General features: G+C 34.4%; 1 protein-coding gene across 1 annotated transcript in view; it reads left to right on the top strand.

Annotated features, from left to right (window-relative positions):
• cers5 (ceramide synthase 5) overlaps positions 1-13809 on the top strand; it is a 64170-nt gene that overhangs the window by 22520 nt on the left and 27841 nt on the right. The window contains exon 2 of the mRNA XM_056447972.1: positions 10517-10622. Coding sequence (XP_056303947.1) covers positions 10517-10622 — 106 coding nt within the window. The remainder of the gene's footprint in view (positions 1-10516; positions 10623-13809) is intronic.

The following is a 13809-nucleotide window of genomic DNA, read 5'->3' as shown; positions in this document are numbered from 1 at the left end:
CCAAAAGCAAGCTAATCTTTAGTTCAGCTCCAGAAGTCACTTTGACCTTATTGTCATAAAAAAATATTGCAAATGTGCCAAATAGTGAACGTCAGTGTTTACACAGCTTCATTTATTAGCCGGCAATAAATTCTGGTAAAGAATTTCCTCTACTAGACAGTTGGCCTTTGTGCATCTGCCATTTTTGTAGTTTGTTTACAATTTATTTATTTTTTAGCTGCATTTGTAGTTCTAATTAAATTTATGTCCATCGCGCAATGTATTGTGGGCAATATTAGCAGTTAGAGTACAGATGGTTTAACACTTCGAATTTCCACCCTAAATAATAGATCATTCAGGAACCTTTAGCATACTCTTTTCAACATACTATGGTTTTCCAATGTATTATTTTCGAATACTATATTAGGATGGATATCATGAGAATTGTGTAACTGTCAGAATTCTAAACCAAAATTTCGAATTGACCACTCATTTTAATTAAACTTTGTGTTTTCATGGAAACTAAAATGGAATGCGAGTTCTAAAGCTGTTTGAAATCACACTCCAGACAGACAGTTGGGAGATTCTAGACTTGCCAGTGAAAAGCTCAACTATTACTTTGTTCCCAGTGTTTGTTTACTATTGAACTGTCTGAGATTTCATTGTTGCCCAAAAGTGAGCTAATATTTAGTTCAGCCCCAGCAGTCACTTTGACCCGGTCGTCATAAAGTATTACAAATGTGTTAAACAGTTAACGTCAGTGTTTACACCACCGATTCATGTTTGAGCCAGCAATAAAGACTGGTAATGACTCTATTGCCTCTCTACTTGGCGGTCGGTCTCACGTGTCCACCATTTTGTAGTTTGCTTATACTTTTGTAGTTCTAATCGGATTTATGTCCCTCACACAATGTATTGTAGGCAATATTAGCAGTTAGAGTACAGACAGTTCTACACTTCGAAATTCTACCAGGAATAGTAGACAATCCATAAACCTTTAGCATACTCTTTTCAACATACTATGGTTTTTAAATGTATTATTTTCGAATACTATTTTAGGATGGATTGGATGCGAATTGCATAACTGTTGGAATTCCGAACCAAAATTTCGAATTGACCATTTTAATTCAACTTTGTGTCGCCATGGAAACTAAAATGGTATATAAATTCTAAACATCTAAAGCTGTTTAAAAACTCAAATCTCGCCAGTGAAAAACTCAACTATTACTTTGTTCTCAGTGTTTGTTTATTATTGAACCGTCTGAGATTTCATTGTTGCCCAAAAGCTAATATTTAAAAAACTAATATTTAGTTCAGCCCCAGCAGTCACTTTGACCCCGTCATCATAAAGTATTGCTAATGTGCCAAACAATGAAGGTCATAGTTTACATCACTTCATGTTTGAGCCGGCAATAAATTCTGATAAAGATTTTATGGCCTCTACTTGACATTTGGTCTAGCCCATCCACCATCTTTGTAGTTTGTTAAAAAAAATGTATTTGTGTTTGTAGTTCTAGTCAATTTCATCTCCAATGCACAATGTATTGTGGGAAATATTAGCGGTTAGATAACGGATGATTCGACATTTCAAATTTCTACAGGAAATTGACCATCCGGGAAACTTTAGCATACTTTTCAACCTACAACGATTGTTGAGTGTTCTTATTTTCGATTACTATTCAGGGTGGATAGTATGTGAATTGGGATGCAGCATAACTGTCGAAATTCCAAACCAAAATTTCGAGTCGGCCACTCTTTTTAATTGAACTTTTTATCGCCATGGAAACTAAAATGGAATACGGGTTCTAAAGTTCTAAAAACCCCATCCAGACAGACAGACAGTTCAGGTATCCCAGACTCGCCAGTGAAAAGCTCAACTGTTACTTTGTTCCCAGTGTTTGTTGACTATTGAACCGTCTGAGATTTCATTGTTGCCCAAAAGCGGGCTAATATTCAGTTCAGCCCCAGCAGTCACTTTGACCCCATCGTCGTAAAGTATTGCGAATGTGTCAAACAGTAAAGATCGTAGTTTACACAGCTTCCTGTTTGAGCCGGCAATATATTCTGGTAAAGATTTTATTGCCTCTGTTGGACTGTTGACCTTGCACAGCTGCCATTTTTGTAGTTTGTTTACAATTTTTGTTTTTAGCTGCGTTTGTAGTTCTAATTGAATTTATAACCATCGCCATAGTTTACACAGCTTTCTGTTTGAGCCGGTAATAAATTCTGGTAAAGATTTTATTGCCTCACTACTTGACATTTGGTCTAGCCCATCCATCATTTTTTTGTTTTGTTTACTCCTTTTATTCACGTTTGTAGTTCTAACCAAATTCATCTCCAATGCACAATGTATTGAGGGCAATATTAGCGGTTAAAGTACGGATGGTTCGAGACTAAGAATTTCTGTGGGAAATTGACCATCCAGGAAACTTTAGCATACTTTTTTTTCAGCCTACTATGATTGTTGAATTTTTAAAATTATTTTCGAATACTATTCAGGACAGCTAGTATGTGAATTGGGTTGCAGCATAACAAAATTCCAAACCAAAATTTCGAATTGGCCACTCTTTTTAATCGAACTTTTGTCGTCATGGAAACTAAAACGGAATACAGGTTCTAAAGTTCTAAATACCCCATCCAGAGAGACAGTTCAGGTATCCCAGACCCGCCAGTAGAATGCTCAACTGTTACTTTGTTCCCAGTGTTTGTTTACTATTGAAAAAGTCAGAGATTTCATTGTTGCCCAAAAGCAGGCTAATATTTAGTTCAGCCCCAGCAGTCACTTTGACCCCGTCGTCATAAAATATTGCGAATGTGTCAAACAGTGAACGTCAGTGTTTACACAGCTTCATGTTTCAGCCGACAATAAATTCTGGTGCAACGCAAAGACACTCAAGCTTGAGACTCCAAAAAAATGTCTTATCCTTATTTTTTAATTACAGCATATTAGTCATGTTTGCTTTTTTCCAGCTTGTGTCAGATTCCACAGTTTGGTTTGTAGTGTTTGTGCATTTAGCCGGCCTGCAGACATGAGTTCAGCAGCGTGTGCCAATTCTAGGTTAATGAACTGCTCAAAACAGCCATTGTCAACACATTTCTGCAACGGCTGTTGAGTATATCGGTCATTACGGAGCAGTGTATTTATTAAACCGATCGCTGCTCTGATTTTATGGGTTTTAGAGACGTGGAGCGAGTTTTATATGAAGAACTTTGACCAGCAATTGACTGGGGTGGGTTTTTTAAAGGTTTGGTGGAGATTTTTGGTGTGAGGATTTGAGGAACTGGGCTGTTGTAGGTATGAAATGTGGATTATGATTAATTGACTAAAAAATAATTGCAGTAATGGAGATTATATGTCTGTTTTAGGGCGTCCTCCACATTTTTAAGTCCAATAAATGACCACAAAATGTTACCTACAAGACCTATTTAATAATTCTCATATTATACCTTTTTTTTTCACCCCAAACATTGTGACTTTCCTGCAGTTTTTCAACTTCGAAACGTTCATTGTCAGATTATGTTGTATAATTCTGTGAAAAGAAGCTTGAATTCAGATTTATAAACTAAGAAAGGTGATATTTAAACTGTTTCAATCATTCATTTTTTCTTAGAATTATAACTTCGTATCTTACAGTTTCGGTGTATAAACTTGAAAATACCAGTTTATATCTTACAATTGTGAGAAGTCTTTTTAGAATTGTCAGATGTAAACAAAAAATGACAAGAAAACCTGAAAATCCGCTATTTAACTCACAAATATTTTAGTATTCTGATTTTAAAATGAGCAATTTTGAACATATTGTCTATATATTGCTCTATATAGTTTTTGTTTATTTATTTTATTTATTTAATTTAAAGTAGAACCAACTTTTGGACTATAGACACACTGAAGCATATAAGTGTTAAATGCAAGATGTAAAATACAGTAATATTTAAATGATCAATGATTGTTTTCATAAATTAACACTACAACATTTTTATTTATTTATATGCAGTGACTTAACAATAAATAGTAATAAATGACAGTGTTTGCCTATCTATGTTCTTACTTGGAAAAAAAAATCTGATTTATACTTCTGCATCAAGCACTTGCATATGGACTGGCGCAGCCTTTATGTGGTCGCATACCCCTCGCTGTGGTCAATGCCAATGCTGACGCGCACCTCGCAATAAATGTACCTACACGTCTCAAGGATACATAGTGCAAGCTCTGTGATTGGCCGGCTTGGTAGCAGTGATGAGCATGGGCGGCGCTGAAAGCCACGAACTCGATGGAGCGAGTGTTAACAAGTGTCAAGCCTCGTGAAGGAGCTCCAGATGGAAGTTTTAGTTTTGCGTTTACCTTATGAAGTTGTTGCACGTCCGCCGGTTTCCGCCTCTGAATGAGCAAATTTTAGCTACTTGTACATTAAGGTAGCGTTTAGAAAAAACAAAACACCCGCAAAGGAACTCGACACAGAGTAACATAACCTACTGCCAACTAGCGTTTCGGAAGTGTCATTGCAGAGCAACACAAACCTCACACAGGAGTGTAAATGCGTCGTTGCGCACGGTCACGCCGATCACTCGACACAGAACTATAAATCAGCCTTTTACATTTGAGTGAATATTTTCAGTGCCGAAAGTTAAGAAAATTATTAAGCCTTTTTGAAAATGTGCCTAAAAAATATGAATGTTTCAAGATAAATAAAACATCAACTAATGAATAAAATACACAGTTGTGTAAATACGCAGATACAAAACATTATATTTTCCAAGTAAACGTAAGATTTTGTACTATAGAGCCATTGAAGCAAAGTGTGTTAAATGCAAGAAGTATAATACAGTAATATTTAAAGTACAAATGATCAATGAGTGTTTTCATAAATGAACACTACGACGTTGCATTTTTTTTATTTATATGCAATGATTTAACAATAGTTAGTAATAAACGTCAGTATTTGCCTATGTATGTTCTTAAACGTTTTAAAACTTGAATATTTGTGAATATATAACTTTCTAAAAGTGAATATTTTAAGTAGCAATTGTTCATAATATTAACCCTTATGTACTGTTTGGCGATGTTTTCATCCTCTCTGGGATGATTTTTGAGTCTTAATTTGGCCATAACTTTCTCTGTGTTTCAGCTAGCGGAATAATTTTTGGTGATAAATCTTATTTTGACACATATTTTAAGAAAATGCTTTGAGAAAAAAAAAAAAACACTCTGAGCAAATGGACTACCCTTTCGTTATGTTCAGGATGAAAACATCCACTGAATTAAACCGCTGTAAAAATGCATCAGATAAATATTTATTTTCAAAATTTTTAACTACTAAACTACTAAATTGCTTAGAAAATTAGAAGATTTAAACTCTTTAATTGCCAAATTCATAAATTATATCACTGATTTGGTGAAAAAAACACACAAAATGACGCATTTTCAATATAAAAAGTAATTATGGACTGGATTGTTTATTATTCATCAAAGACTTGGACATGTGAACAACGATTGATTTTAATTTACTGTTGGTGGCTGTTTTTGCCCCATTGACATCCATTATAACCGCACTTTTTTGATTGCAAAACCATGACACCATATAATCATACATTTTTGATTGTTGGTGTTTTTCTCTATTGGGAAGAGGTAAACATTTTACTGTTGATCATCAGTTGGCACCATTAACCCTTGTGCAAAAAAAGCTTATGCACAATCAAATGTGGATATAATGGAAGTCAATGGGCCACCAACAGTAAATTAAGGAGAAAAAATGTAAGTCTAACAATGCCTCAAAACCAATGTTGTTACTAATCATTCACATGTCTAGGACTGTAATAAAAGGAAAAAAAGATCACTTTTTGTATAAAAAATTTGTCATTTTGTATTTTTTTTCACCAAATCAATGACATCATTTATAAATTTGGCAATTAAAGAGTTAAAATCCTCTAATTTTCTAAGCAATTTAGTTTTGATCAGGACTGAGGTTGATTTAACAAATTTATGCAAAAAATAAAATAAAAATTTGAGAAAAATATTCATCTGTTTTCACCCCCAATATAACAAGTAAATTTGAACAGGGATAAAACAAGTGCCAAAAATAATGTAATTATATCTAAGAAAACCATCAGCTAATAGATAAAATACATAGTTGCGAAAAACTCCGACATAAAATATTTAAATCTACTGAGAAAATCCAAGATTATTGAAAGCTCCATTTCACCCCTGCTTTAAGTAGACATGGCCGTATTTGAGTCTTATTTGATTACTTCATAGTGTGCGATGGGGGAAAAACCTCACCTGACAATCTCAGGATTATTCGATGCAAAACGAGTTCCAGTTGATTTATTTGTTTACAGATCTACACCAACCTGAAGTGCCACAATCGTTAACGTTCCCGGTTTTGTCGTCAGCTTCTGGCGTTCATTAATCAGTGAGTCAGAATCATTTGTTTTCGCTTCGGACAGAGTTTCAGGAATGTAGCAGGGTTTTGCATGAGTCAAATGAACGTCTGCTTCTGCTTCTTCAGAAACGCCGCTGATAAAAGACAATGTGCGTGCGTTTGAGGACCGACTAGCTAAACTAGCTTGAGCTGTTGTGTAGATTTCTAATCTCACCTCAGAATTCAGCAAGCAACTTTGACTCTCTTTATTTTTTGTGTCTTTCCAACTAGCACAAGGTTATAATAATTAGCATCTACTTGATTTGTCTTACAAGAATCACTCATTTCTCTATCAGATAAACTGCAAGACAAGCTACACATTGATTTTTAGCAGTTTGTAAAAATTTGTTAAACTATTAATAATAAAAACAGTAATAGTGTTAGCAAACACTGCTAATTAGCATTTTTCGTTTAATCACACCAAAATATTTTAGGTACACATTGCAGTCAAATCAGTCCCCCAAGGATTTTGAAATAAAATTTAATTAAATAAAATTTAGTGACTAAAATTGCTGATTTTGTGGTACATTTTCTCACAAATTTATGGCGTTTCTTTTATTGTTTTGCTGTTAAATTACACAGATTGACACATCTTAACTTATTAATTTTTTGACCTTGTGAACCCTTGATCTCTGTTACCCAAAGGAAACGCTGAATTTTTAATATTTGATGTTAGAAGTTTATTAAATCACGCAATAAAAACAGCAATAGCCTTAGCTAACACTGCTTAAAGTTTCGATGCATAAACTGACTTGATCTGAATAAACTTGCTTGATCCGGACACAATGACTTGATCTGAACAAACTAACCTGATCTATATGAACTGACTTAAACTGAGCTAAAATAATCTGACATTATCTGCGCAAACTCAGTCTGAATAAGCTGACTTCATCTGGACAGACCGGCTTGGTTTGTGTAAACTGACTTGATTGGAATAAAATGACTTGATCTTGACAAACTGATTTGATCTATATGTACATATTTAATCTAAACAATCTGAAATAAACTGACTTCATCTACACATACTCGGTCAGAATAAGCTGACTTCATCTGGACAGACTGGCTTGGTTTGTGTAAACTGACTTGATTGGAATAAAATGACTTGATCTTGACAAACTGGTTTGTTTGGCTTAAACTGACATGATCTGAACAAACTAATTTAAACAAACTGCTTTTGGTCTGAGTAAACTAACTTGATCTGAACAAACTAACCTGATCTATATGAACTGACTTAAACTGATCTAAAATAATCTGACATTATCTGCGCAAACTCTGTCTGAATAAGATGACTTTATCTGGGCAAACTGGCTTGGTTTGTGTAAACTGACTTGATTGGAATAAATTAACTTGATCCCAACAAATTGTTTTGTTAGGTGTAAAGTAACTTGATCTAAATAAACTGATCTGATCTATATGAACTGACTTAAACTGAACAATCTGAAATAAACTGACTTCATCTGCACAAACTCAGCCTGAATAAGCTGACTTCATCTGGACAAACTGGCTTTGTTTGTGTAAACTGACTTGATTTGAATAAACTGACTTGATCTCGACAAACTGGTTTGGTCTAAGTAAACTGACTTGATCTGAACAAACTAATCTAATTTAAACAAACTGCTTTTGGTCTGAGTAAACTAACTTGATCTGAACAAACTAACCTGATCTATATGAACTGACTTAAACTGATCTAAAATAATCTGACATTATCTGCGCAAACTCTGTCTGAATAAGATGAATTTATCTGGGCAAACTGGCTTAGTTTGTGTAAACTGACTTGATTGGAATAAATTTACTTGATCCCAACAAACTGTTTTGTTAGGTGTAAAGTAACTTGATCTGAATAAACTGATCTGATCTATATGAACTGACTTAAACTGAACAATCTGAAATAAACTGACTTCATCTGCACAACTCAGTCTGAATAAGCTGACTTCATCTGGACAAACTGGCTTGGTTTGTGTAAACTGACTTGATTGGAATAAACTGACTTGATCTGAACAAACGGTCTTGATCTGATTTTTACCACTGTTGTCTTTACAGCTGAATTGTCAGCAGTCTTGTTTCCATCACTGATTCTGCTGTTTTTCCTATATGGCACTCTTTTTTGATGGTTCTTTAATTGTAAAAACATTTCGTGTGAAGGACTGCCCCATTCTTATTAGCTTCACCACTGCTGAACCCAACGGAGTGACAAAGAACACGCAGCAGATTTCTGAACTGATAAAACCAAGAGGCAAACCACAGCAGACTCACTCAGAAACTGGGTTCATCTTACTAGACTATTTGCAATAATTCATTTATTAGTTTGTTATGTTTAGGACCTCCCTCTTAAAATACAATACATCCTTTCAATATTAATAATTATAATATTAGTATTTTTTTTATTTTTTTTTTATTTAAGAATAAATATCTTACTTTTTTTAATGTAAATAAAAAAAATTTAAGTATGTTTCAATATACTTTAAATTCAAATATTTACTTTAAAAGGGATAAAGTTATATTACCAGTGTTGGGGAAACTGTAGGCTGTTCGAGACACAAGTGTTGGAACATTTTAAATAAAAGAATGGTTGAGGGCAGGCTTCTGAATTAAAATAATACACAACCAAAGTGTGCATTATTTTCTAATTACTCAACAATCCGTCATCAATAATTCAACTAATTCTACGGCTCTCACAGGTAAAACCACAGTTCAGGTGTTGTATTTCAAGCATTTTTCAGTTTTTTTGTCCTCAAGTTTGCTCCTGTGTGTAGGACTAGTTTCTTAGGCATCTCATCTAAAGCCTTCTGTTATGTTTTGATGTGGTTTTTGACTCTTATAGCTAGGGCTGTGCGATTTGGGGAAATCTATAATTGCGAATTATTATTATTATTATTATTATTATTATTATTTTATTATTTATTTTAATTTTTTTTTTTTTTCGTGACAGATTTTGATTTGATTTATGATTTAATTTTGTAGTCAAGCTTCAGCTCAATAATCTGCATCGTAGCTTCTTACTGCATAAATGCAGTGAGTGTTAGTTAAAAAGGAACTGAAAAGATATTAACATAAACATTTATTCAAATTAGTTTTTAAGTATTCAAAAATAAAACACTCATTTTTCTCCAAAGCAAACAGTAAACACAAATAAAGTGACCTTACCTTACTGTAAACAAGTTGAACTCAAATTAGGGAGATCGTGTAGCTTATTATACAAACAAAACAATAATAATGATAAAACTACAGAACACTCAGCAAAGTAACATGGCTGAAACAGCTCTGAAATTGTACTTTGCTGTTGCTAGTTACTAGATTGAGTGTCACTGGCAATACTTTGTTGATGTTAAGCAAGACACTCCTCATATAGCCGCCTGTGGTGCTTTTTTAGGAGCTGGTTGTGTTTAGGAGCTCGTGCTATAGCAACAACTCTTACAAATTACCTGTTTTTGTTTGGTGTCTGTGACTTTGAAATCAAAATATTTCTATATTACCCACGTCTTGCTTTTCTTTGATATTAATTAGTCTATTAATGGTGTTAGTCTATTAATAGCATTAATAAATGCTATATAATGTCTATTAGTCTATTAATGAAGCGGGAGGAGCCATCATCCCACTCGTCGGCGCTTTCCTGTTTGTTTGTTTTTTATTGCGAGCATTCCTCATCGTTTGGTTTTCGCAGTTCTGATTGGGCAGAACTAAAGTGTGCTCACTCAATTGGCTAGTAAAACTATCACTACCAAATTAAATAATGCATATAGATTTCATATCACAGCCTCTTGCGATTTAGCCAATCACAATGTTTCAAATCGATTTTGAAATTCGATTTCGATTAATTGCGCAGCTATGCTCGTAGCTGTGAAATAACTGAAATCATTTCGTGTAGAGGTCTGGATCTGTAATGCGCTCAACCTGCCGGAACTACTTCAGCTGTTTATCCGAAAATAACTGTACACCTTAGAAAGCTCATCAGCCAATCAGAATCAAGCATATAACAGCCCTGCAATACAATTGGTGTTTAAAAATGTTTTTGAAAGGCATTACGTCAGTGGAGATTGGATCTTGATCAGTAACTTATTGTTTTTGTTCCTGATGGCTCGTGGGTTAAATGCAGCTTTGTCTGTCATTTCCTCCTGCAGGTTCATCGCAGGTCCGTGTGCCTCCGTACTTCAGATCCAGACGGAGTTGAGTAGGAGAGCTCAGCCCAACGCCGTCCTGGAAAAAGTGTTTACATCCATCACAAAGGTATGATTCAGACAGAAGCAGCACAATGGAAAAATAACACCGTTCAAATTATGGGTTGCACTTCTCATGCTTCCAAACATAAACCAATTCCTGGAGATAATGAGCTTGTGCTGCAAATAATCCATATATTTGTCAAGTCGGAGCTTACATATTAATTGTACAACCTGCAAAATGTTTATTAACACTGGAACTACCAGAATTGTACAGCTAGTAGAATCACCATAGCAGTGGTGGTGTTCTCAACACACAAGACATCATTCTGTCAGATCATGTTTACATTTAAAGCTTCTATTGAGATACTTAAATTAAGCTTTAATTGTCTGTCATCATATTTAATTAAGTCATCAGCCTAAAAATATGATCCTCTTGTTAAAACAGTATATAAATGTATAGTTAGGCTATGTTAGATCACCCCCAAATGTCCACCACTCACTTTCATTTTCACTTTCTCAAGCAGAGGAGAAGGCTTTTTCGCATGCACTGAATATACATCTATGAGACATATCTGAAGTAAATGTTTTTGATTAGCAGGAAGTTGCTAGGCACAGAGGCAGGCATGTTTAAAGTCACGGGTAAAAATAACAGACACTGAAATGCATGTTTTTTTGCATGAGTTATTTTGACCACTATGGTAGTCCTCATTCATTCATTCATTTTTCTTCGGCTTAGTCCCTTTATTTATCAGTGGTCACCAGAGCGGAATGAACCGCCAACTATTCCAGCATATGTTTTACACAGTGGATGGCCTTCTAGCTGCAACCCAGTTCTGGGTAACACCCATACACTCTCACATGCACACACACACATACACTGCGGCCAATGTAGTTAATCGATTCCCCTATAGCGTTGTGGATTGTGGATTGTTATAGCGATTTGGATTGCGGCGGAAAGCGGAGCACCCAGAGGAAACCCACGCCAACATGGGGAGAACATGCAAACTCCACACAGAAATGCCAACGGACCCAGCCGGGACTGGAACCAGCGACCTTCTTGCTGTGAGGCAACAGTGCTAACCACTGAGCCCAGTATGGTAGTTCTAGGTAGAAATAATCATAACTCTTTTAATAATATAACCATGTTCTTAAATTGCATCGGTGCCAATAGCCTAGTGGTATTGTGCGCCGACATATAGCACCGATGTGCTAACGACGACCCGAGTTCGATTCCCGGCTCGAGGTCCTTTGCCGATCCTTCCCCTCTCTATGCTCCCAACGCTTTCCTGTCTGAAATCTCTACTGTTCTATCATAATAAAGGTGAAAAACCCCTAAAAAATAATTATAAAAAAAAAGTTATTAAATTGCAAATTTAATTATGTTCAAAATGACCACCTTAGTAGTTCTAGTGTTAATGTTTATAAATGGTAATTATTATAATTATTTGTAGGCTGAGGATTAGCTGAAATTATAGCTCAATTTGTGACACTTTGCCTAAGTTTTAAATCTTTATTTGAATATGTAAACATATCAGTATTTTTGCAAAACATCAGTCTTTTTAATCAGTGTTTTTAATTTGGACTGTAATGTATTGGACTGGACTGTAACTTTCACCTTTTGTTAAGCCGCAGTATACTTACTGTAAATAGTGCTGAACATGCAGTTGAAGTCAGAATTATTCGCCCTCCTGTGAATTTTGTTTATTTTTCTAATATTTCCCAAATGATGTTTAACAGGGCAAGGAATTTTTCACAGTATTTCCAATAATATTGTTTCTTCTGGAGAAAGTCTTATTTGTTTTGTTTTAGAATAAAAGCAGTTTTAAAAAATTTTAACACCATTTTAAGGTCAATATTAGCCTCCTTAAGCTATATATTTTTTTTATTGTCAACAGAATAAACCATCGTTATACAGTAACTTGCCTAATTACCCTAACTTGTCTATTTAACCTAGTTAAGCCTTTAAATGTCACTTTAAGCTGTACAGAAGTGTCTAGAATAATATCTAGTCAAATATTATTTACTGTCATCATGGCAAAGATAAAAGAGTTATTAAAAAGGAGTTATTAAAACTATTATATTTAGAAATGTGCTGAAAATAATCCTTTAAATAGAAATTAGGGAAAGATATATAGGAGGACTAATAATTCAGGATGGCTAATAATTCTGTCTTCAACTGTATATTTAATTATTTAAAAGATTTATATTCGTGTAACTGTGGCGACATGTTTATTTTTAAACGTTTATTTGAAAATATTCTGTTTAGCGCGATATTGGAAGAATCTGACATTGCGATATTTACATTTTTGTAAATAAATATTGCGGTTAAATTACATTTTTTATGATTAAATATTGCGGTATGAATACAGTTTCACCAGATGGTTTGAATGCTCTATTTGACTTTTTCTATCGAGTCTAACAAGTATTTAGGTACAGAAATTGAGTAATCACAATGCAAATTACTTAGGGTTGCATTTGGTGGTGTAATGGATCACAAATCTCACGGTTCGACTCACACTACGGTTTTTGACGCAACGGATCGGACCATTTTTCAGATCAGCAAAAAAGGGGGGAGACAAATGTCATTTGCTTTTTATTTTTACAAAAATATTACTGCAAAAACCATTGGGTTTAACAAACAGAACTTAGAATCTGTAATTTTAATAAAAATCAAACTCAAGAAAGAAGCAGCTGGAAAAAAAGGAAAATATTCAATAGGAAAAATGGTCTTTGCTGCTGTTGCTGATCATGCTAAATATAGAAATCTTGTACAACAGATCATATTTATTTTCAATTAATGATTCAACAATTCACACACAAAACTTCATGTTTCATTATTGGTGGATCATTTCTAAAAACCTATTCAGTGACATAATTTTGATGGTTGTTTGTCGCCACCTGTTGGTTACACAATGTAATTGCGTTCAACAGCGTCAAACATTCACCAGCGTCAAGTTTCATTAAACAGTGATTTTAATCTTTACCATAAACATCAGCATTTACATCTGAACTCTAAACCGTTCTCCCAGTACTTCTGTGTTATTTAATTTATTCAGTGTAAAAAACTGAATCAAAACATTCACACGCAGATTTGAATGCAGCACTTCGAAAGATTAATAAACATATGCAAATCATTATCACTCATCATTCATGTTGTGCGAGTTTGAATAGAGATCCCGATCCTTTCATGTTTAATTGTGCAGCTTTACACTGAATACATTAACGCAGGCTAAACAAACAGTGACAGACACCTT

This window comes from Danio aesculapii, chromosome 22 (genome assembly GCF_903798145.1).
Source record: "Danio aesculapii chromosome 22, fDanAes4.1, whole genome shotgun sequence".
NCBI classification, from domain to species: Eukaryota; Metazoa; Chordata; class Actinopteri; order Cypriniformes; family Danionidae; genus Danio; species Danio aesculapii.
This window is presented reverse-complemented; position numbering and strand designations above follow the sequence as displayed.